Source organism: Limanda limanda, chromosome 4 (assembly GCF_963576545.1).
Source record: "Limanda limanda chromosome 4, fLimLim1.1, whole genome shotgun sequence".
NCBI classification, from domain to species: Eukaryota; Metazoa; Chordata; class Actinopteri; order Pleuronectiformes; family Pleuronectidae; genus Limanda; species Limanda limanda.
Genome location: NC_083639.1, coordinates 14,581,087 through 14,606,679, shown reverse-complemented (window position 1 = coordinate 14,606,679; position 25,593 = coordinate 14,581,087). Strand labels below are relative to the sequence as shown.

Here is a 25,593-nt window from a genome sequence, read left to right as displayed (position 1 = left end):
GAAATTTATTGCGATGATATTTGTATTGTATTATATGGCCCAGCCCTTGTAACAGTGTAAAGTGGCACATGCTTAAAAACAGCATTTCACAATATTTAGCTCCAAAACTTTTTTTTTTTAAATTGTGTGTTATTTTTAAAGTCAAGTTTTTACTAGATTTAGAACAATATTTGTGAACATTGTTACATTGACTTTCTTTTTCTGTAAAAAAAATGTATTAAAGATCATGCCAATAATGTTGAATCTAAATAATACATTTAAACCTAGATGTTAAATTCCAATAATACATTTAAACCTAAATATTAAATTGAAATATAAATGCTAAACCTAAAATTTAAATCTAAATCTCAATGTTAAATCTGAACCTAAATGTTGAATCTAAATGTTATACTTAAAGAGGTGTTTTAACTTCATCAGCTTTTTGCTATAATCATATATAATTATTGATATTGTTTGATTGTCAATGCAGCCCTACTTTAAATAAAACAACAGTGACTGAAAAAATTACCAGTACTGAGGGATAACTATACCACAAAGACCTAGAAATAAGAGAAAAAAACGATTTGCAAAGTTCAAAAAAATTACATTCTAACAATAATCATTATAATAGGTCTCTTATACCCAGTGGTGGGATGTAGTGAAGCACATTTACTTTGTTACTGTACCTAAAGTATTTTTTTTCTGTTCTATATTTTTCCCTTTACACCACTACATATATCAAATATCTGTACTTTTTACCCAATCATATTTTCAAAGTGCACTGATTACATGTTTTTATATTTTAAAAAGTGATCAATAAAGAGAGGATATTTAATCCACTGATCCTATCAGAGCAGGCAGCTGATATTAGACCCCGTCTCCTAACTTACTTTTACTCAAGTGGAAAAGTTAATGGGGAACTTTTTAATCTCTTTATTTGTACTTCAGGTAAAATGTTTAATTACTTCGACTGCTGCCTATACGCCGGAGTGGAGTTTCTTTGTTTTCAGTCTCTTTCTGTTTTAACCCTTCAAGCATGCAGTGACGAATGCACACAGAGAAAGTAATCTCACTTACAGTAGAATCAAATTTTAATGTTATACACAGATGCAAATTAGGGTCACATGCCTCGATCAGTGCGACCAGCGCCAGCCTCTTTATGCCATGTGCTGATTTAGTACTTTCAGGTTGCACACAGGGAGATAATAGCAGTGAGAGTGCAGCCTGCAGTTACATTATTCATTCTTACACCTTGTCTCACTGGGTTAATTAGCAGAGAATTAAACAATAGTGAAGTTAATGATCCCTGTTTCTGCTGTGGGAAACGTCTGGACACCTCCTCCAGGGCCACCCCAGGGCCCCCACTTCCTCTTCTGCTGTCTAATAGTCCTAAGAAAGGCACTCAGACACAAACTCTGGGTGGATGATGTAGTGTCCGGCTTGGTAGGGCTTCACCACGTGGAAGCAGCTGTAGCAGCCGCTGCTGCTGAAAATCAGAGCGGCACGAATTAGACCTCAGTGGTTATTATTTAAATGACAGAATAGAGGCTTATTCGTGTCCAGTACATTGCACTTCATGTTATTACATAAAAGTGAATATGCACCTATAATCCAAATTAGTGTGAGACCTGTGAGGCTGAGGACGTGCAAAGTGGCGTTGAGCTGCAGAGGGATAGCTGGTTTGGGGCCTTGTCCGAAGTGGAGCTCCTGCATGTTGCCTGTCAGGGAACAGTGTTATATAATTACTTGTAAAATCACCCAGTTCTCATTCAATAATACTCATCCACATGTCCAATGTCAAAAAACATCTTTGAAATTCTCTAGTCCCCATCAACCTCCACCAGTGACTAAACCCAACAGGAGGTAGCCACACCCACTTTCCAACTTGATGACATCACAAGGAGTCTAAGCACCCAATAGAATCTCATTGGTGTCACATCACTTTCATCTCTTGTTGTCGTTGATTGAAGGTTCTCATGATTGAGGTTTTATTGGTATTTCAAATTTTTTCTGGGAAAATGCTCAAAAAGAATTTAGAATTGAAAGAATGTCTTGTAATATAATAAATAAGTGTAACCACTGGGGAAATGCCTGCTGCTAAAGCTGTATTGGCTTACACATTTTTACCCATTCCTTTCTCATACAAACGGAACAGGCGGCATTTGGCAAATATTCATTTATTAATTTTGGGAGGGAGAATAAACGACTGTCTGAATAAATAAAAGCTGAACATCAGTGTGGTTCAGAGGTCACTAGAAGAGGTCAGAGTTCCGTTTCTCACCTGAGCTGCTGCGCTGAGAGAGGATACACATAGCCCGTGTGATCCATTCTCCTGTAGAGATAATAAACCAGTCAGAGTCTGTATTTCTTCAGTGTTGTGTGCTGATTAATTGCTTTACCTTTGTGGATTCTTCAAAGCCGTGCGGAGAGAATTGCCAGCGCCAGCAGGAGGCTCAGCCAGCTGCAGTTTCCACAGTCTGTCAGCAGAGGGCAGAGCTTGTTCTGTGGCCTGGTTGACAGAGGGCATGTGTCTTGGTTTGCCTGCCTCTGCAGTTTTTAGATTGTTGTCAGGGCGAGTTGTAACTGGACTGTGAAATGACAAATGTCTGACGGGAGGGAAGAGAGGACGGCCAGTGTCCACAGGATGAAAGGGAGGTGTGTGTGTGAGGATGGTGGACTTGTAGCTGGGCTGAAGGCCGCGGGGAAACAGAAAGTCCTGGTGAGGAAAAGAAAAGAAGGCATTTTTATTAATGAAACATAAAAATGAAAAAAATGGAAGATGAGGAGGAGAGGAAACTGGATATCCCTGTCATAGAATAGTCCTTCCACTATATGTGTCACATACCATATGGTACATGCACTGCATAAATGTACTAATCTTTGACAGCAAATATGTCCAATTATAAATATTTGCACATATCCTTTTCTAGTTTCTAGCATTTATAATGTTTTTATACAGTTTTTCTATTGAATTTATTCTTGCACTAAAACCACAGCAAATCCTTTTTATATGTTTTCCTATTTGGCAATTCACCCCATTCTGATTATTAACTGACATCTCGATTAATCCCTTTAATTATCAGATATTCCTATTTTTTACCATGAATAAACCACTATATCTCCAAAATGAATAATTTCTCTGTCAGCACTAAGTCCTTATTTACCAAGAATGTATAATAAAAGTGCCACCAAGATTAATCCGATAGGGTGTTTCTCTTCGCATTTTATTGATATAATGCACTAAATAAAATGTGAAATTATGAGACAGTGTCATGCAGAATGTAAGATGTCTATTTTGTTTTTGTTTGTGTTTTGTTTTTACATTACTTTTACATGTATTGTAGAGTTATTACCTATTTGTCTCCTCACATTAATCTGACCGTACACTCGACTGAGCTCTGTTTACTCCACGTCTGGATAAATACACAGTCATGGAGGAAAGGAAGTATTGAATAATAGATGGGATACAGCTTTCATCAAGGACAGGCAAATGTAAACAACCAGCTGCCAATTTACTCTGTGGCACTTAAGTATATGGTCACAAATGAGGAACAATGGAGTGCCAATTACAAGAAATCCAATTAGTCCGCACCACCAGGATATACAAGTTCTTTTATTTAAAAGCTATGTACTAAAAACTCATCAAAATCATGACTGTTTGCTGTCCTGGCTCCTAAATGGTGGAATGAGCTCCCCATCGACATCAGGACATCAGAAAGTTTACACCGCAAACAAAAAACACACCTCTTCCAACTATACCTTGAATAAAAAAATAAATAAAAAAAGTACTAACAATTTTTTAAACTAACAATTTAGTAGCACTTAAATGGCACTTACTTATAGCACTTTGTAGTTTTGCTTTATTTTTGAAGAAATTGTACTTTCTTGATTCCTGTTGTTCTGGGTTTGTACCCTCGGGGTTGAATGCACTTATTTTAAGTCGCTTTGGATAAAAGTGTCAGCTAAATGAAATGTAATGTAATTATTTATAAATTAACAGAGCTAAGGATTACCACTTCTATGAATTCATTATTTATTATTATATTATATATTATTATTATTTATTTTCTTCCTACTAAATAACGACTTCATCCTTTAAACCTCCACAGTGCGCGTGTGTGAGCATCTTACCGGCCGAGGCTGGGGGTTGTTCCTGCGGTGGGCAGAGGTGGGACGCAGCTGGGCTCTGGTCGCTCCGCTGGGAGGTGTGAACTGCTCTTTGTACACAGTGAGGTAGAGCTGTGAAGCCATGTTCCCTAAATGTCACTGTTCACTGCATGTCCCCTTAATCTGCCTGGAAGTCATGAACATCCTCCTCCTCCTCTGCTCACCTGGTGGCTCCTCCCTCTTATCTATGTAACTCTCATTCCAACACTTGACCACTGTTGCAACTTTTTCTGCAACATTTCTGCATGTGTGGGGTTATTTTCTGCTTTAAATTGTTGTGGGCCTGTTGTTTTGCCAACCATTTTGCTGCCATCTGTGTTTTCCCTAGTTGATGCATCACATCCAAATCCTAGTGTTTCTCTTGTGGGCGCAGCAGTTGCTATAAATCCTGCCTGGATCCAACTCACACACCAAATCTAGAGCAGTAAAAGAGCTTTTTGCCAAACTATTTGTGCAGTTTGATGAATCGACTGTGTTGGAAACAGACACAGGTTGAGAGCATCCTTGCTGAACCAGAGCAACACTTTGTGCTACCTGAGCCACTAATCATGCTAAGCCCCAGGCCCCCTGCAGAGACACACATACCTGGGGTCAGTGTCCATGACCTACTTCCCTCTCAGGGTCCTCCACTAACTTGTCACCACTTGTCTCAAACACTACACAGCTAAACTTCTGGCTGTTTTACTGCCTTAAAGTTAAAACAGATTATCAGATCTGCAGAACCAAGAACAAACCAGGGGGAGAGAGGAATGGAGGGAGGGGGATTTCGTAGAATCTCCCTCCACCATCCAGGGTCATCTCTGTTCACTGTCAGCATGTCACATGAGCATCAATAATTCAAAAAGTGCTGAAGGGGGCCTTAGTGCCTCCACGCAGCGCTCTCACTGAGTTCTCAGTGACAGGAACTGGCTGTCCGTCTCGCTGCAGCAGCTGGGCCTTGTTTGATTGCCGTGTTGAGCCCAATCAAATCCATGTGAACAGATGCAGAGTGGGGGACACGAGGAATCGCAGCGACGCCCTTGTGCTCAAATCACATCCAAGCTGTGGTTTGTTCCCTGCTCCAGTAAACTTTTATTTATTTAGTTTCAGTCTCCTTCAGACAACAAACTCTATTACTATTCCTACAAAAATGGTTCATATTACAGTGGGTTTATGATCAATCCTCTTTAAAACAACCTACATTTAAAAGGAAATAGACTTTTCGGGAATTACACAGACTGTAAAGGAAGATGGATCACAAATCTCCATTTCCTTCACCAGTCATGATGACATTTCACCTTGTTTTTAACCAAACCTACTGGAAATATGAACATACATCAGTGTGATAAGAACCAGCTAAAGTGACAGACACCATATTTGAGAAGCATTTATTTAACGTGTTCTTTTTAGTTCGGCCCCAATAGCATGGAGGTGGGATTTATGACCTACACCACAGCCAGCCACCAGGTGGGGATGGAAGCGCTTTGGATTCACCTTCGGGAGGCGGTGATGTCATCCATGTTTATTTAAAAGTCTATGGTTGTGCACATGATCACTCTGTGTCTTCGCAGCAGGAAAAGCAGATTTCCAACAAGTTCTGTTCAGATTTCAAAGCCATTGTAATTTTACAGGATTCACTGGCTCTTGGATTTCGTTGCTGCTTTCAGTTTTATGTAGAGATATTCAAAATTCTGAAAGAGAGCAAACACACGGTAAGAAAACGGTAAGAAAACAAGAAACAAGAAAACATGACAACAAACAAGGTTATGTACTGTTTGTGAGAAAGAACTAAATCCTGTAATATAATATGAGGAGGCGTTATGAAAGGAGAACGCAGACAAACCTGTATTGAAAAGTAAACAATCCCCAGATAAGCAGCGATGCAGCCACCAAGGAAGAGGTCAAACGCTGCAGGTTTTACTCTGGGAGGAAAACAGTGTCATTATCCAACTCACGGATAAAGAACTGCATGCACAACAATAGTCATAACACTGATATTCACCTGTACATCACTATTGGTTGGTCCATCTGATCAAAAAAGGTGATGTCAGGGTCCCTGTATGAGGAGGAGGAAATGTAGTTAACCGGGGACGGTGCAGTGAGTGTTGGGAGTATACTATGTACTGTATGTTCACCTCCTGTCCTGTCGGAAGTTGTGTCTGTGGACCTGCTGCAGGTAGCGTTTAAATTCATGCTCCAGTGAGTTGACCAGAAAGACGTGACTGGGCTCCTTATCCAGTAGCTGGGTTGCCCGGGGAACAGAGGTCAGGAAGGACATCAGACTGGACATACGACCGTCCTGAAAGTCCTACGTCCAGGAGTTAGTAATGGATACACAGAGGGGGGGCAATATAGCGAATATTTAGTGTGCAATCAAATTAAAATAACAGTTAACATATGCCAAAGTGCTCTTATGTTCCCCATTCTAGTCATCTATAAAAGACTCAATCTGGAATTTATATTACATTTGTGATTATGAGTGGAAATTATTCTCACGTCGTGCTGAGCCAAAAGTACAAACGACCTCCACTTTGGAGAATTTAAACCCTCTCGACATATTGTGGCTGTTTTATTTGAAGTTCCCAATCTTCAGTTGAATCAAATTAACAGGCTAAAGCTATTACATGAGTCTGGGCCTCTGAAGACACAAACACTGTGTAATGTCTTAGAGCAAACACCAGAGGGCAACAGTTTCCTGCACAGAATGACTGGAATAACCTGGTTTCTTACCAGCGGGCCTTTGAAAATCTGCACATCCTTGGGTGAACCCTGGTGGAAGATAACGCACAACGATCACACATGCTATACAAAAGATATATTTATAATTATAATATAGTATAATTATAATTATAATAATAAGGATTATCATATTCATAATTGTTTGGGTCTATATTCGGATTCTGTACATGCACACATGAATGGACTTACTTTGTCAGAAAGGTTGTACATATACTGAGCCAGCGCTTCTGCTATGATGATTCCATTGCGCTTCATTTTCCTGAAATCCACCTGTGACCTGCGAGAGGAAAGTCAGATGTTCAGGTGAGAGCCAATCTACAATGTGTCTCTTTAAATCATCAAAGTAACTCAAACAGATCAGAACCAGAGTTCAGCTCCTACATTGTGTCCAGCACTGAGCCCCGCTGCTCCGATTTGGAGTCGTCCAGGTGAGACAGAGTGAATCCAGGGATTCGGCGCAGGCTGTAGCGCTCGTGCTCCCAGGCCACAGTGGACTCCACCAGGTTAATCTTTTTATGGACCAAACCCAGCTTCACCCAGGGGAATCTGGAGGAAACTACCTGCAGCAGAGACCAGAAACGTCAGAGCATCAGGTCATTTGGACTGAAGAGACTTTAATGAGCATTCTTTTGCAGTATAAATAGGTTACCTCCTCCAGGAGTTGCATGAATGCGTGCATGGGAGTGTCGGGTTTAGGAGGCCGGGACACGTGCATGTACAGTTCATCAGCGTTGGCCAGTGTGTCCAAACACAGGACAAACGCCACGTTGTCATGGAGCAGGCTGGACTCTGGACGATGGACACGATTGGTTAAAATAAATGAAGTGGACAGCTCATGTTTTAATTAATATTGTCACACACAGCTGCCCCTCAGTCGGTGGGTCACAAGGTCGAAAACTCACCTGCGTGGTCCAGATTCTCTTCAATCCACCTCTTTGTGCCGAGAAAGTTGTATTTTCCACCTCCAGTCAGGGAGAACATTAGATTATATCTGAAACACCAAAAAACAATCAGAAGAGTTCATCTATCAATATTTTTACACATTATTGATCCACTGTTAAAATACCTTCACTTAGAACATGGTGTGAGCTACTTTTTCAGATAATACAGAAAAGTCTTGAATTGTTAGGATCATAATTGAGCAGAATGTACATTCACAACATGTTTTCAATCAGATTGGATCCCTTTTTTTCTGACCATGCCACTCAAACAAATACACTAACAATACTTTATGCTTGTTATTGGCATTAGCAGGTCATATACTTAAGTAGTAGTAGCAATAGCACACTGAAAAACACAGTAACAAGTAAAAGTCCTTCGTAAAAGTGAAAAAGTAGACAGTTGACTTAAAGAATCAAAAGTAAAAGTACTCATTATGTTGAAAAATGCTCCCTGTCAGCATTTTTTTAAGTTGCATGAAATTGAAATACTTATGTAAACTACAAGTACATTGAATTTGTACAGGACATGAGTATTTGTACATTACAGCACTACACATGTTGACAAAACTATATATCTTTTGTTTTCTTAAAATGAGAACTCACTGGGGTCTGGTGCTCGAGCTACTATAAAGTATCTGGAAGAGCCGTGCCAGCTCCAGCAGGATGGTGACCCCACTGCCATTAGAGTCCGCTCCATGAGACAACCACTGTGGTACAGAGACACAAGCATATACATGCATGAGCAATTTATTATTGTGTTAGTGCTCATATTTTAAATGATTTAACAAGGTGGGACTATGGAAACTTTATATGTGACTCACCGGGGCCAGTCCATATGAATCATAGTGGGCAGTGATCACAATCGTTGGTACATCTTCCCCGGCTCCAGGAAGCACTCCCTGAAACACACATCACCAGTTACAAAGTGACCAACTGAGGATTAATCACAAACTGAATTCATCCGGTTCCACACTAACCTCCAGTGTGGAAATAGTCGTGTCAGTTATGGGCTTGATGGGGGCGTTGTTGCTCACTAGGATCTGAAAGGCTGTAGCTGTGATCATACTCCGGAGGACTGAAAACATTGAAAACATTCAGATCTGAATAGACATGATTGTTGCTTTTTCTACTCCTATTCCAGCTCCTTGTATCCATTCTACAACTTTCAGATGTAAGTGTTTCTTTCACATCCTCTTTCTCCTCTTACCTCGGATCACTATAGATGAGGTCCGGGTGGCTGCGGCCTGCTTCACCTCCTCATACATGTACAGCAGCTGCTCATCCTCAAGCACCACATACACGGGCATGAGCGTCTCCGTCAGCAAGGTCTCACTCTCACTCACCATGAAGGACTGATGGAAAAAAAGAGACAAAACAGTGGCATGAAAGTGCCTGACATCTTCCAGTGTATCTTGTTCTTTCATTTCCATAGCAATTGTTTGATGTTCCATAAAAACTGGCTCAGCAGCTACCTAGAATCCTAAATACTGTCTGGAAAAAATATGCTTTTTTGCTGTTCTGTCGCTTAAAGAACATTTTGGGAAATATACCTGAACAATGTCTTCAGGGATACTGGACATGTTTCTGGGCAGCAGGATCAGGACGGCAGCAGCATTCTGTCTCTGGGCCTCCAGGTATCTCTCTGTGGTGAAGTCCGACACCTTCATGACGACACAACGACGGGTCAGCACCGGCTCCTCGGCTGCACGTGCCTCCGCTACCACAATGGCTCCTCGGCAACCTCAGTGTACAACAAGGCGAACAATTTGAATTTCAATTATACAGATTTAATTTAATATATTTATATTTTATTATTAATTATTATTTTGTATTATTAGATCATCTGTACTGTAGAGTTTTACTCCGATAAATGGGTAAATATTGTGTTCTTATTTATTCCTACTATTATACAGCTATATTTATTCACTTTGCAGATCAGTCAGTATGAGTTTTAAAATGTATTAGGGAATAATAATCAGACAATATAATATTTATCATATTTTACACTCTGACTGTGGCTTGATGAATATTGTAAGATTTAAGTACAACAGGGTATTTTTAAATTTACTCAGGAAAATGATCTGAGTACTTCTACCACTTTGTCTGCTCTCCTCCCTTTAAAAAAGTCCAATTTAAATTTGGATGCATTTTGCATGTTCCTAAGTAAAGACCAATAAAGTCAATGCAATTTACTGTCATCAGAATAATTTGTGAGCTGAGAACTAGTGGAAGAACACAGATATTCTACTTAGTTATGAGTACCAATGCAACGATATAACAAATATCAAATGGCTTAATATGTAGAAGTAAATATATTCACTGTTTGGTACCAAAAGCAGAACTAAACTCTAAACAAAATTCTGCAGAAAACGTCCCTCTGTGACTGGCGATCGTATTGTACAGATCAAAGAAAAACACTTTACTGTTAAAGCTGATCGAGGAGGTACTAGTTTATTACTTAATAAAGCATTGGTAGTTAAACCAGTGACTCCCAAAGGTTACACAATAAATCAGGGAGTTCATGAGATGATTAATGTGGTAGAAAAGAAGAAGACAGTGTCTGTGCTACGCATTAGTATTTTTATTTTTCATCTTCTCTGTTATTTTCTCATTTGGGAAGTACAGGGTCACGGTGGCTTAGATAAAAACGGCAGCACCAAGACATCTGAAGTTATTTCTAGCTCAAAATGATGTCAAGTAGTTGAATGAATGTAGTTACTTCTCCTTCCACTGGAGCTGAGTCTCTGAACCTACCGTGCTTCTGTTGAGACAAGTTGTACTGTTGCATCCTGTAGGCAGTGAACTCATAGGAGGACACAGCAGGAAGGGCAGAGCCATGCAGAGCCTGGACACAGAGCAGCAGCACCACAGCACCTACACCCGGCTCTTTCAGCAGCATGATGTCGTTCTCTGACTATGAAGGGAGGTCGACGTTACACACACACACACACACACATAGAAGAGCACAGCCCGTATTACGTATAACACGACTAGATGGCAACAGGCTACTCCAAATCCCTGTGGTATAGAGTCAGAGAGCTGATACCGTGGCATGATGCATTTCATCCTGACACGTCCTAGATAGGAACCGTATCTCTGCCAACTTGAACTCCCAGTGGGTCACTCCCCTGCTGATACGCTCCACCTTTGACCCTGAACTCATCTATCACCAAGCAGCATCCTGTTGGGTATTGAATTGTTCCTCACCTGTCTCCCTGCAGTCCTGTCTCATGAGCCTCCTTACTACACGTTCCTCAACTTCAGTGCAGGTCCTCGCAGCGTGAACTCACACTCCTGCAGCTACTGGGGTTTTCAAGGCATCTCGGTAAGCCACCATCCACCATCTGCTCCTGAGGGATCAACTCAGAGCTAATCACAATTACCCAACCCCCCACACTCACTCACTATCACATTGTCTAAGTATAAGGATCCCTCCTTTCCTCTCCTCTCCTCTCCTGCGATGTTTCACTCATTCACTTCACTTCAGCGGGTAGTAACACATAAACCAGGGGAGGGTCTGTGTGGGTGGCAGGAAAACGGTTTGGTACAGTAGCTATTTGTTTCATCTCCTGCAGGGACAACAGTCTGAAGCAGAATGAAGACGGGTTTGGTTTGGTGCACTTGAATCTGACTGAGGCTGCAGAGGCTTCACCTCCTCATCAGTCTTTTTATTGGTGGGAAATAGTTTGGCTGTTTATGGTCTCAAGCCCAAAAAAAAGGTACAGTTAATTTACAGAAGCATGTGGAAACATCAAAATTCAGATATCTAATATTTATTATTTGTCATTTGTTGCACTATACACAGAACTTGTAACACTGTTAAAACCTAAATGGAACCAGTACACAGTCATCATAATAAAACATCTGGCAAATAAAAAGCATTTGTTTGTATATGGATTATTTCCCATACATGGAAAAATAAATTAAAACACACGCAACTGCAAATAAATAGCTTGTTACAATGCATTACTGTAGTGTCCAAATCTCAGGAGATTAGTGAAGCTGCGCCCCACAGGGCCACGACACCGGGCAGGAGTATAGTGCACACAACCTGTGTGAGTGGATGACGTTAATGATTCAAATTAATGAAGCACCATAATCAGTCACAGTCAGTACCTCATCATTGTTAATATTGTACTGTAGTGAATACAGCCACTGCTCTAACACACACACGCTGGAGGCGTTGGTGACACATCACCTGAACTACTGCACCGTTCTTATGACATATCTACACATATGGCACCTTGTATGAAAGGACAACAAAAATCGGTGTTTGTGTACTTTTGTAAATCAAATCACTATCAGCGGTTCCTCTCTTTTCCACACATCTGTCAGTTCATACATCACACACTGAACCTTCATTCGATGAATCGTGAAATGGTTGAACACACGGAGAAGAGCATCAGTTAAAGAAGATGTGAGGTTTCCCAAAAACACCATCAGATATCAAAACACGTTACTAGAAATGAGATTGCGCTGTAGATGCGGACACGATGTAAGATGCCATGTAAACGTATAAACACAAAACACTGCACATGACCATTGAGGAAATAACGTGGACCAGTGTAAAGTGCACGTATGCCTACAACTGTAGTTTGGTCAGGGGCACTGTTGTCAAAACGAATTTGTTTTGAATTGCAATGGCGGGTGGTGCGGTGGTTAGCAGCTCAGAGCAAAAAGGTTCTGATGTAAAGTTAGCATTTACTGCGTGCATGTAGTCTGCTTGGGTTTTCCCCCCCCACAACAGAGCAGGCATCAATGACCCCACATGACGTGATTTTGTGAGATTCAATATGAAAAGGAGGTGCTGGGGTAAAGGCAGGTTGTGAAGTGTCTTAAATAGAGTGCGCAATATGAGCTTTGCCGATTGAATGAAAAGGAGCCAACAGCTGATGGGGGGGGCTGCTATTAAAATCTGCTGCCGTCAGCTTTCATACTGGACTGTGGCTCAACTACTAGTGAGTGACCTGCCTTAACTAATGCTGGATAAAAGATAAAAAGATAAAATCTTGGTTCAAATTATTTCATTTTTTTTTGTTCTGCTGAAGCTGAATTATGCTGCAGGAAAACAATAATATGTAAACATTTTGGGAAACCCACTTCCACTGAGCAGACTCACATGCAATGTACTAGAGAACAGCCGACTGATCGGAGAGCTCCAGATATGTCTTCAGAATGATGTAAACATGACGGGGGGAAAACGGTACGCATTCAGTACTTCTATACAGCAAGGACTACTTCCTTTTCAACATAATGGAGAACATCCATTGGCATAAAGCATTGACAATACACAGCTGTGTCAGGTGCTACATATACACTTCTTGTCCCCGAGTCGGACAAATGTTGTTTTTCGACCTTGAGGAGGAGTACGCGTGAATATACAAACATACAAAACAAATACACTTAAAACAGAACTTAAAAGAAAGGAAAGCTTTTCAAAATTCCCTTTTGTATTTCAGAAGAAAAAAATCCCATTTCATTTCCATCCAGGCGACATGAAATCCCTTTGTACACATTCTCATGTATGATCAAAAATTCAACAACTCTCAGTGTATCTGCACATTATCTCAAGTCTTTTATACGTTAACGGACTTACGTATATGAAGTATCTTATATTCGCTAGTTTGGCAACTGCTTCTGCGAACATCTAAACATCCTCTCATGTCGGGTCAACCAACAGCAAGTACACACAAACTCATGAGCTGTTCCTGCCACGGACTTTAAATCCCTACATCTACTGATCCTACAGTAGGTAAACCTAAATATTACCAAGTGCACCTCACATAATGTCAATCAGCACAAGGACGTGTGTGGGGGTCAATAAAAACGGATGAATTATCTGCACAGGCTGCTTATTAGACTATAGTGTTAACAGGCTACATGCAAAACTATTTGTTTTCAAGTTTTTGAACTGATTAGGGAACATTTAAGCAGTACGACCTTGGTTAAACATTCAAAAGATTTAAAAAATAAATCTGGCATTAGTATTTCAATGTTGTGAATGGGGCAGCACGGTGTTCACAAGGAGGAAGGCTCTGGAGTTTGAACCCCAGTTCGACCACGGCCTTGCCGTGTGGAGTTTGCTTGTTCTCCCCATTCCTGCCTAGGCATTCACCGACTTCTCCCCACAGTCCAGAGACATGCAGGTAACTGGCAACTCGTAGTTGTGAGCGAATGCTTGTTTGGCCTGTGATAGAACCCTCACCCTAAAAGCCCGGTCACACGTACACAAATGTTTCAGTGGCGAACCTTTGCTTCCGAGGCAAATCGCAGTGTGGCCTCTTGTGAAGTTCAACCTTGGTGATCTTTGACCCCCGTTATTCACTTTGCAATCGTGAATGTGTGACCAGGCCCTAACTCTGCATGATAAGCAGTATAGTTGATGGATGGATGGATGTTGTGATTATAAGTGTTTGTAACTTAATGGTTTAGCACTACTTTCCTGGACATAACCAGACAAACATATTTCATTTTTCAGGTCTGACACATACGCACAGGCAGTCAAATCAGACTGGCAAAAAGAAATGACGTGGAAAAAAAACCAATGGCCACAACATCCGCTCTCTTCCCGTCCATTAATCTCACCATCCAGGATGCACACGCAGAAACAAACTACTTTCCGTGGGTGGTTGCACTACCACTGACGACGCCTCATCACCATTACATGCATTTGGTAGAGTTCCTGTCATCCCATTCTTTTTTTGTTTGTCCCTCTTCCTCCACAATGTCGCACAATCCTTCATTGTCCTCATGAAAAAGAAAATATCCACAAGCATGACATGGAGGTCGAACAAAGGAGAAGCAAAAGTGAAGCGTCGTCACTAGAGGTCAAGTTTCTGCCGTCAGTCGAGTCCCGGCAACTACGCAGAAGTGAAACGCACAGATCCAACCATAGGAGGAAGGTGCACGGATACTGTACATTTTCTCAAGACTTCACCTACTCTATATCCTTTTCTTATTTTAGCATTTATAAACCCTCGCTTGTTTCCCTTTGTGCCATTGCAAGCTGATAGTTTGTCACTCTGCTCAGTAGTTGGCCTCGGTGCAGGTGGCAGGCAGGAGATCTTTTTTTGGGGGGCGGGGGAGGGAATGGTGCTACTGGATTTGACAGGCTGTGGAGGGAGCAGCCTGACAGCACATGCAGGTGGGGTTCACTGCTTTAGGGGGGATCAGATCCAGGTCCTCGTCGTCCGGGATCTCATCGAGCCGGTAGCCATCCTTCAGGAGCTGGATGTTAAGGTCCTGGTTGATCTGCTGCAGAAGCCAGAGAAAGAAGATGTCAGAAGAACTTCTGGACAAAATTCTAGGGCTTGGAATGACCTTTTTTTGCTGATTTATATTTTTTCTGTTTGGGTGATCCCAATGAATTACATTTTTACAGAAACAGAACGCAGCCACATAGGAGACAAACAGGTCTTAGGTGGTAATGGTGGAAAAAGAAAACGAACATAAGATACTCCAAGTGGAAGACATGAACGGGGATCAACCTGTGTGATGAGAAATGGGGATATATCATTACAGACAACTGTTGTGTGAATGCTGGGCAGAGCCTGTACATTTATTTTGTTCAATGGGTGCACATATACCTGGTGTGAACATGGGACTGGGTGATCGGGTGGTGACACTGGTGGGGTGAAGCTGTATTGACTATCAATATAACGTGTGTATAGATACCTGGTCCCTCAGACATCTCACCTCGGCTGAGGAGTATCCTGATGAGGAGTATCTGGACATGTCAAAGTCATCATCACTGAAAGACAAGACGAGGCGTTGGGAGTGAGACACAGGAGACGAAGGGTGTGAGCAACGTTAACACTGTGAAATGATGATCTGAATCTTTATAAAGGGTAGTTTAGCAATTCAGTACTACAAATTCAAAACTCATTGCATGAGTTTTAAAGGACCAATGTGTAAGATTTATTGATATCTAGCTGTGAGGTTACAGATTGAAACCAACCAACATAATGGATTTGTATTTGGATTTGTATTTATATAGCGCTTTTCTAGCCTGATGATGACCACTCAAAGCGCTTTACAGTACAGTTTCACATTCACCCATTCACACACACATTCATACAGTGCATCTACTAGCAGGACTTTGTTATTCTATGGGGGGCCATTCAGGGTTCAGCATCTTGCCCAAGGACACTTCGGCATGCAGATGGTTCAGACTGGGGACCGAACCGCCGACCTTTTGGTTAGAGGACGACCACTCTACCCCTCAGCCACAGCCGCCCATAAGACCCCTCCTGTCACCCTCCCCTTTAAGCATGTAGGAGAGCTAACAGTGGTCTCTCCAAGAGTGTTTGGTTTGTCCATTGTGGGCTACTGTAGAAACATGGTAGAGCAACACAGGAGGCTCGACGGAAGAGGAACTGCTCTTGATAGAGACATAAAGGGCTCATCAAAAAAGACAATTCTTTCAGGTTATAACAGAGTATTGGGGACACTCAAACAACCAAAGGAGAGTTTTGAGAATTTAATTATCATTTTTGAGCAAATGTCATAATATTACGATAATAAAGTCGAAATTTTCCAAAACCCAAGTGTTATTTTAGAAGGTGGATATCAGAGGATCAGACTGTTGCTTGCGTGAAAATTAAGAATTTGGAAAATCTGGTCATTCCTCAGTATTGGTTTAAAAATAAAAAAAATAATTAATCTTCATCCAGCCCGACATTATCATAAGTATCAGGACTTTAAAAAGATTGTGGGAGGAACGGAGTCTATTCTGAAAAAAGAAACACACTTACGGGTTAAAGCTGTTCCCCTTTTAAGAACAAATACTAGCCGACAGTTGCAGCTCGTGTTGCAGATGGGGCAATTATAAAACATGTAGAGTTGACATTTCCGAGGTATTGATACTTCATCATAACCCATGACTCATGAGACAATCTGCTGCAGTGTCTTGATTTCTATGAAAATGTCTGTCTCTCGTAATGAACGGAAATGCAGCAGAAGCACAGACACACAAAGACACCAACAACTTTTTGTAAATGCAATTCTATCCGAGGAGCAGCAACATCATGTTAACACAGCTAACAGGCTTTTCCGTTAAATGACTAATCTTCTGTAAACAAACAGAACAGAGAGACACTTTGCGAGGGGCGTGCACGTGAATCTCAGCTGCGGACAATACACAAAAGGGGTTTCCTGTTTTTGCCCTGAGCCACAGAGCTCGTCAGTGGGTGTACACCGTGTGACGCAACACATGATGTAAGCTTGGTGGGCTTCCAGAGCGCTCATTGCACATGAGACAGTTCCCCCCATGTCGCAGCGCTCGGAGGGCACAAAGGGTGGGACTCATCCGTGTGAAACGCAGACCTGCTGGTACGGTGTAGAGGCGAGCGCTCCCTCTGAGCCGCTTTCCCCTGTCACAACACTCACCCCGCTATCCACTAATCCTGAGCCCTGGGAGGGGCTTTACCCCTTCTTTTTTTTTTTGGAATCCCTTCTGCTATGAAGTCTCTTAAATTGCTCTATGGATTAATGTACCATCATGACAGAGTCAGTCCAAATAAGCACTTTCTACCCTTTTTCTCTTCTCTGGGGTAGGACGGAAAAAGAGTGCGCCTTTACTGTGATAGGAAATCGATGTGAGAAAACCATGTACCTGTCAGTGTCCAGTGCTACCAGGGGCTTCTCATCCGGGCTCTGGTCTAGAGAGGAGTAACCTTTGTTGGGCACCACCAACCTGAAAGAGAGCACAGGAGACAAGAGAAGCTTTGATCACATATTCATCACTCAAATGAGACAATCACTCTCTTACTGAAACACCCTGACAAATAACTGAAGTGTTAAATCCCTATCCACTAGTCAAAAACCTAATAACACCCAGTAACATCCGGCTTATGTCTGCAATGGGAATGGATACAATCAGCGTTCAATCCTGGGTCAAATGACTCTGCAGCAGACACAGGTTGTAATCGGCTCCGATCGGCACATGACGCCCAGCTGCTAATTCGACTTGACAGTGAGGAGAGACAGCGCCTCGGTTTGTCTGGCAATAAAAAATAAATTGCGTTTTTAGGTTAATCTTGGTGTAAAAGAGGTGTAATAGACCAGTAGTTTTACCCAAAACAGGATACATGTCTTAAGATTTACGCTGCTCTCCGTTGAAAGTCACACAACCCCAGAAATTGGGGCTAATCTGTGGCCGTCAGACTGTAGACATTCCAAGATTATCTTCCTGCCTCAGAGACTCAGGGTTCAGAGCAGTTGGTAGCCTTTCTTGTATTTTCCCCTGATCCACTGGGGAGTGGGATTAGACAGATGAGTCAGTTGTCAATACAGTGGGACGCAGTGAGTTTAAGCTCAGAGCTTAGACTCTTATCAGCGTTTATAGCCCCCCCCCCCGCCCCAAAAAAAGAAACATTAAATTTCTCTTTTATGAAAAGATTAAAATGTTTGTGTTTGGTTGTAACATTAGGAAGTCTGATGGTGTTTGTCAGAAAATAAAGCCTTTAGTGGCAAGCAGTGCAGACCACGTCTTTTGCACTTCAGTCAGTTGTGGTATTTTGCACTGAATGCTGAGCAGCAGATAAAAACACATAACGGTTTAGGTGCTGATTGATGTATCTGTGGTCAAGTCGGTCGACGTGGAACAGGGGAAACAAACAGACAGTGGAAGCTGGTACCTTGTCCTGGAATTCTTCTTGGGTTGTTGATTGACGGGACTTCCCACGGTGCCATTCTTCACTGATCCCTTCCTGGCGAGGTCCCTCTGTTTCTCTGGGCAACCACAGGATGGGACGTCATCAGTAAATACATCAATCAGTGAACCTCAACTTAGCGAGCATGAATGACAGATTTGTATGATTTTGTTTCTTAAATATCAGTGTTAGTTTCACAGGGGGGAAAAACTGTCACAACTTGATCAATCATTTGATCAATCTTTCAAGATGCGGATTCGTTTAAGGCGGTTGATGCCAACTTTTATTTTCATTTCTTTAACATTGGGAGATACTATGTTTTTAAGTATTTTTAGGGGTACGATCTTTATTCAGTTACTGTACAGGTACACATACAGCTTGAAAAAATTCTGGAGATCCTTTTTCTGCAGCAATTGTAAACTTCATGGATCATTTATACCACTGCTGTCGACACAGCCTTTGTTACATATATTCTATGTACTATTTACTTGTGTTAAGAATATTATAGAAGTGGCTGGCTCGATGCCCCTCATATACAAATTATTCATGATTCCGACGCCCATGAGAGGGTTAGAAGATCAGATATAGGCAGGGGACCGGGTCCGTTCAAAGTCACCAATCGAAGGAGGAGAGCGTCAGCAACTTGACGAGCGAGCAAATGTCAGGCGGTGTTGAGTAATTTCGAGCACACAGGGAAGGGAAGGCGAGTTCATGCTGCTCTCAGCTCCATGCTCACAGAATCGCAGCTGTGCACGTGGAGCAGAAAGAGCTAACTGGCGAGTATGGTATTACGCTATAGCAGTTATAACATTTTTATGTTAGATTTTTGACATTTTGAGGTAAATAAACCACCATAATGCTCTAATCTTTTGGTTTGTTACTTTAAGCTATATCAGACAATGGATATTATGTCTCTGATTAACGTAAGCAATATGAGGAGGATTCTGTGTACAAGGTATCTGATCTCAACACTGATATTTATGCAATATGATGGCCAATCAGCCTTGGTGGGGGCCTGTTCTCTCCGAGTTCTAGTTTTAGCTTTTGAGATATTGACTGGTGCATTTGAGGTAGGAACATTTTTCACAGAACCTTGGGGACTGAATAGAGATGAGGAATCCTTTCACAATGTTGTGGCAGCACAATACAAGAGGCAGATAAGAAATGTTCTGACAACCTAATAATAGAAATAAATAATCCTATTGGAAAATCATACAGGACTCAAACACCCGGTTTGTGCTTATTTGGACCATGTATTGGTGCAGAACAGCAATATTGCATTAGCCAATTTCCCTGGTGTGTTGTTGATGCTTTCCATTTCTCAAGGGATTGTTGATTCTTGAACTGAACTGCTCATCGTTAAACCTTTACATATAACTTATGTATTGCTTTGCAGTGTGTTGGTGGAGATACCTATTTGGACTTGCAGTGGTGACGGTTTGTAGTTCATGGTCACAGTCTCTCCCTTGGTGTCAGGGATCGTCTCAGAGGCGGAGGATGCTTCTGGGTCCTAGGAGGAGAAACACACAGTCCCCAGCATGTTACCATTATGAGTTGGCATGGTTTAACAAAACAACAACACTCGCTACTAACGTGACACTTTCTGCCCCCGGGTCACTTAGGTGCTGCCTCCGAGCTCTGGAACAGTTTTTCTTTTCCACATCAGGTCCTTTAGTATAAAAGGATCTGTGGCTGAAACAAGCACGTAACAATAAGTGGACACGGAACTTTAAAAGTACGGTCAAGCCATTTAACTTTGTCTGTCTTTTTAACTCATCTTCTATGCTTCCCGTTGTCATGACTGTCAAGCACTTTGGTTCAACTCCTGATGATTTTAATGCTTAATAATAAATAAATCTTACTTGACTTGACCTTAGTGTTCAAAGACCGTCATAGTCGTCGCTGTGTCAGTGCTGCACAGTTTGCTAATTCTGGAGCTGACAGGGATTAAACTTGTTTTCCAGGAACACAATTTCAATTAACTTATGCCATTTGCCTTTGGGCATGTGAAATTGAATGCAGTCCTGAGGGCACAATCAACTCCGTACTGAACGCAGCCCTTCAATTTATCACAAGGCTACAGGCCCACATCCCCATGAAACTCTGTGGGGGGTTTTAGAACCTGCTTGGGTCCTATACCCTGGCGAGATTTCCTAAGACTACGGGCTACTATAGCTGCCTACTTTGCAGCATCAATAGGCCTGAGTGTTCTGCTTATGTTGCTGGTCCTGCCTCTTTTATGTGCCAGCAGTGATGCCATAGGGAGGAGGCATGGGAGAACAGAGGGGGTTGCTGTTGGAGCCACGGTTTCCCCAGATTGAGAGAGGAGAGCTGGACGCTGCTGAGCCTGTTCTGCTGACAGAGCTCCACATTATGTTGGTCCTACAGGCCGTCCCTTGTTGCACTCAGGGACTCCACGGGCCACATGGGCGGAGGCGTGCAGGCATTTGGCCTTGAAATAAATCTGTAGTCACTCAATAGGAATAGCTGCTGTTTTTGAAGGAGAGTCAGTATAAAAAAGCTGTTTTATATTAAGATGAAGTGTATCGTTTAATCATTTGAACAAAATATAATCGATGTGTCAGACTTAAGAGTCAAAGGTGAATTAGTAGTTCCTGAAAAAATTATTAAAAACCAGAGTGCCTTTGATGATTGTGAGGTGATTATAAAGTAAATAGATTCATTATCCAGGCACAGATATGTCTCAACCTATTTCATCAAAACCTTTTCATATTATTATTGTTAAATTTTACGAGACCAATAGAGCTTATCCAATATCACTGTACCTGATGAAAAATTCATGAACATTTAGCGCTGACGGCGAGAAGCTTATTCTACATATTGATTTTCATGTAATGCGTTAAAAAACAAGCTGTTAGCGTCAAAACTTGGTAAAACTGCAGCAAAGCATAACATGTTTACACTCATGTGAAGTTTAGTTAATGCATAACGCGAAGTTTAATTATTGTCATCATAGCACAAGGTTTATATCTTGTTCTAGATGTAAAGAGGCGTTTGACCTTTATTGATAAGACAGTATGAAATGGGGGGAGAGAGCAGGAAAGACACCCGGCAAAGGGCCGAGCCAGAACTGAGCCTGCAGCCGCTCCAGGAGGTCCCAAGCCTCTGTATGCGCAACGCCTGCAAAAAGCTAGACATCTTATAAATATTTACCAGCAGCCAATCATTGTTATCCATCTCTTTTCTTGAAAGACATTTTCTCTCAGTAGACCTCTGCCAATTTGCTCAACAGTCCATCAATCTCCTGGATCTGGATTTTTATTTGGATTCAAACCAATTTTCAAACACTCAGAAATATCAGTCCTCTAAACCTGCCTGATAATTGTTCCTTCAAGATGCATGAATTCATGATTGAGAAATCTGTAAAAAGGTAAAAAAACAACCCTGTCTCATGATGTTAAAAGAAGTGAATGAGTACTGATCTTCGTCGAAAGTTTTTTTAAGTTCTTCGATGGTGCATGTCCCACCCTTCCACCAAGTGTCAATAAAATCATTTCAGTAGTTTTAGCATAATCCTGTTCATAGCTATGAAAACTTCTTGGTGGAGGTAACTAGTGATTAAGGGCAAACTGTAAGGTTGTATTATTAACGCAGTCGACTGCAGCCAAATATACTTTCAACCCATACAACAGCCTCATCTGGTGATGAAGCATTGTTCACTTGGCCGGAATAATTACTGATAGCTGCAACAGTGGAGACAGTACAGTAGCTTTGAAAGCACAGCACGCAGACCAAGTATTCCCACTGTAACAAGCACAAACGTTAGCTCTTTCTGTTCTGCGACAGCCTTTCCCTTGCATCACAAGACTTACCCACAGGCCTCCCTTTCTACCACAGACAGATCCAGTAAATAGACAGGGTCATATAGTCTGTCAGATAAATCCTTTAGATTTTTGTTCAGAAAAGCTTGCAGTGAATAATGAAAGAGATTCCGTACTAAAGCAGTTTGGTGACAGAATTCCATGATGGTTTCTTGAACAATCACTGACAACAAGTAGCAGGTAGGCTAGTTTAAACTCCTCTTGAAGTATAAAACCTTACACTATGTTAGTAGAGATGTTCGGATACTGATACCAAGATTGGAAATGGCTCCAAAACTGAAAAAATGGCGGGGTTGACCATCGGCGAGAGGGAAAATCCACATACCAGTACAATACCACATCTTTGAAGTATATTAGTTTCGACCAAATAAAACTACACTTTTATTTATTTTTTGCAGAAATCTCTTTTTCCTTACAGCACCAAAGCAGCAGTTGTGATGTATGCTGTCACTGGTAAGTACAGTGTCAGTAGTTTAGCATGAGCCAGAGCAAGCAAAATATCAGTAATTTGGTAATATTTCATGCTGGAAACTCCCACAAATAAAATGGATGCGTACCATATGCATGACGGTTTCAAGCTTTTTAAAGATTTGAATTTAAATAATTCTTTGATTTATTTATTTGTATTCATTTCCAGTGACTTTTCAAAGGGTTTAACCTGAGCCAGGCCATACAACAATGGTGAGAATCATCACCTCCATACAGGGTTAGTAGCATACAACTGTTAAAATATGTTATTTAGGATGCTATTTTTTTAAATCATTTTGGGTCATTTAACGGGTAATAGCATTGTACAAAGTCAACACGGTCACTTCAAACATACCTTACATTAAGAGCCCTCAGATTCCTGAGAGAGCATGTGTTGATGGTCCCCTACAGATCAGCTTGAACTATGACAATGGGGGCGACACATGTTTTTATGTTGTAAAAGGAAAACATGACCTTTCGCCCTGACCTTCAGTATGTATTTATATGTACCTGCACTCAGCTAAGGTCATCGCTCTTCACACATTCACACACACACATACAATGTATATACCCATCCATGCATCGCTTCCATCAGCTTGTCCTCTTGTTAGCGACTGCTTTACTGCCTCTGATGATGAAGAGCCACAAGGTTGCTGACTCGGCACAGACACCGAGCCACTGGTGGGATTATACAGAACATTATGGCCTCCCACTGGCCAATAGCAGGGAAGAGGGATACATCAGGTGACCATTAAAACTGTAGCATGTTAGCCATATGTATGATAATGGAAACCGGGTCGCACTGGAACCTTAATGTGTTTCAAGGTAAACTGCCATACTGAGATTTGGCCCAAAGTAGTCCTTCTCTGAAAAAAGAGGTCTGATTAAAAATGATTTACACTCTTTATCTATTTACCACCCTTAATTTCATTTTATTTTATTGATAAAACTATATTCTTGTATATCAATTTATGTATTTATACCGTATGTATAATGATGTTGATATATATGCTGTCAAGTTCCATAAGGGGGTTTCATGCGTTTCTTCTAACTTCTACACTTTTTTTTGAGAAGGACTAAGTGCTTAAGCTTGAAAAGTGCTGTATAAGTCAAACGTAACAATATTTTTGTTATTATTTAACATTAGTAAGCTTGAAACATGTTTCATTGGTCATGGACAACCATTGACATCACAAAGTTCCTTACGAAGCCGTTTTTTCTGTGTGACATTCATTCTCAACAAGGATCCTGCAGGTGCCCAGTGAATTATGGTTCAGGAATCACAATGAAGTTATTATCATTAAAATGCACGGCCGTGTGAGCCACAGCAACTGTGATGCCGACACAATCAGATATGGTGCAGACGTACAAGCGAGGGGCTGTTTCAGGGGGCTGGACGTGCAGGAGATAAGAGGAAACACTGACCGGGCCTGCGGTGCTGTTTGACTCACACAGGCTATTATTGTTATGAGGTGGAAAAATAAACTGTATAGTTGTCAGACAAAATCCAACTAGTTCAGCTAGTGGATTCAATTCCTTCGAATCTCGCTGAATGAAATGTGAGCTGATCTAATCTTCGTGGTGAGGCAGAGAGAGAGAGAGAGTGATTGCTGATTCCTTTACCAAACACACAGGGACTTTCTGTACGGGACAAAGTGTGTTCTGGGATTTCTGCAGGAGTTTTAGCCTCGGGGGTCATTCTGCTTTTGCCAAAACCCCCCCAATTAAAAGAAGGATAGCTGCTTGAGAATGCTTTGTTTGAAGTGTGGAGAATGAGGCCGGGTTTGGTCGAATACTGCTCGAATAAAAGCTCTGAATTAGGGGAATATGGGGAATCATTGGCAGAAACAGCAATTCAGAACTCGTGCAAGGTTGGGTTTATTAGCATTATGGCAATCAGACACAAGAGACAATCCCAGCAGTTGAAATCACACCCATCGCTTCTCATTCCACTAGCAGGTCAGACACTCGCCTTGTGATAAAGGATAGAAGGATGAGACTTTCCTCTGACTGGGCCTCAGCATCATCATCATCATCATCATCATCATCATCATCACCACCATCCTCATCCTCAGGGCTGCACTCTGCAGTACAGGCAGGACACAGGGAGGCTTCTATTCACACGATCCTCTGCACTCACACGTCCCCAGCCCACACACGTCACCAGATGACGAGATGAAAACACTGGCCTCGGTCACTTATTGATGTGGACAGGCGCAGATACCGACGTGTTTTTATGATATTTTTATTTAAAGAGCACGGTTTTACATGAATGGCGATGTTATGCGTTGGTTATTACGAGGGTGTTATGTGTGTGTTGGTCGTGTGGGGAGGGGTGTATCCGCCGCCATCCTCTCATCTGTACATAACCGATGTACACCCATCCCAAGGATCTAGCCCGACCTGCACAGACCCGCTAGCTCGAACACGCAGATTATGTCTCACAGCTGTCGCGATACACAACACACAGGCCACAGAAAACAACACAAATCCCAGAGAGCATCAAACAGCAGACAACGGTCATCTCGTAATGTCTCTCGTCTCTTACCAGTGGCTGTGTCTCCCCGTTCACTGGAGGCACTTGGAACCTGTCGATTTCCTCCATCATTTTGGCGACGTGGACGTGGAGCGACGCAGGGTGGGTTCGTGGATCGAAGCGGGGGACTCGTGTCCTCTCGGGGGTCCCCGGGGTGTGATGCTCGGCCGTCGGGTTTATCCGTGGTGTCTCATCATGGTAGCAGCTCGTTTTCCTCCATCCTGACCACACAGAGGTGACTCGACAGCAAAAAACAGCAGCGCCGCCCCACTTCCGGGTCTGTGGATTAT

At 41.9% G+C, this 25,593-nt stretch overlaps 2 protein-coding genes across 2 annotated transcripts; both read right to left on the bottom strand.

The window, feature by feature from the left end:
• Positions 1 to 5,759: 5,759 nt before the first annotated feature.
• zgc:109965 (Nicalin-1-like) lies at positions 5,760 to 10,704 on the bottom strand. Its single transcript, XM_061070531.1, has 15 exons — positions 10,560 to 10,704; positions 9,356 to 9,546; positions 9,013 to 9,157; positions 8,783 to 8,880; positions 8,627 to 8,704; positions 8,409 to 8,512; positions 7,767 to 7,855; positions 7,514 to 7,653; positions 7,246 to 7,424; positions 7,054 to 7,141; positions 6,856 to 6,894; positions 6,261 to 6,433; positions 6,128 to 6,181; positions 5,969 to 6,047; positions 5,760 to 5,816 (listed from the first exon to the last, which is right to left on the bottom strand). Exons 1-15 carry the CDS (start codon positions 10,702 to 10,704, stop codon positions 5,760 to 5,762), a joined length of 1,659 nt encoding a protein of 552 aa, XP_060926514.1.
• Positions 10,705 to 11,438: 734 nt separating this feature from the next.
• On the bottom strand, positions 11,439 to 25,537 carry fam219aa (family with sequence similarity 219 member Aa). Its single transcript, XM_061069666.1, has 6 exons — positions 25,316 to 25,537; positions 19,871 to 19,967; positions 18,443 to 18,536; positions 17,419 to 17,499; positions 15,501 to 15,555; positions 11,439 to 15,059 (listed from the first exon to the last, which is right to left on the bottom strand). Exons 1-6 carry the CDS (start codon positions 25,373 to 25,375, stop codon positions 14,901 to 14,903), a joined length of 546 nt encoding a protein of 181 aa, XP_060925649.1. The 5' UTR covers positions 25,376 to 25,537; the 3' UTR covers positions 11,439 to 14,900.
• Between the last annotated feature and the right edge of the window lie 56 nt (positions 25,538 to 25,593).

Bases quoted from the DNA above. Each gene is read 5' to 3' on its own strand.
- zgc:109965 (XM_061070531.1), bottom strand. From the start codon at position 10,704: ATGCTGCTGAAAGAGCCGGGTGTAGGTGCTGTGGTGCTGCTGCTCTGT. The intron at 8,881-9,012 runs GTAAGAGGAGAA...CAATGTTTTCAG, and splicing joins CTCATCTATAGTGATCCGAG to TCCTCCGGAGTATGATCACA. The intron at 6,895-7,053 runs GTAAGTCCATTC...ATCTTCCACCAG, and splicing joins TGTACAACCTTTCTGACAAA to GGTTCACCCAAGGATGTGCA.
- fam219aa (XM_061069666.1), bottom strand. From the start codon at position 25,375: ATGATGGAGGAAATCGACAGGTTCCAAGTGCCTCCAGTGAACGGGGAG. The intron at 17,500-18,442 runs GTACCAGCTTCC...GCTCTCTTTCAG, and splicing joins AAGAAGAATTCCAGGACAAG to GTTGGTGGTGCCCAACAAAG. The intron at 15,556-17,418 runs GTACATGGTTTT...CTTGTCTTTCAG, and splicing joins GTAGCACTGGACACTGACAG to TGATGATGACTTTGACATGT.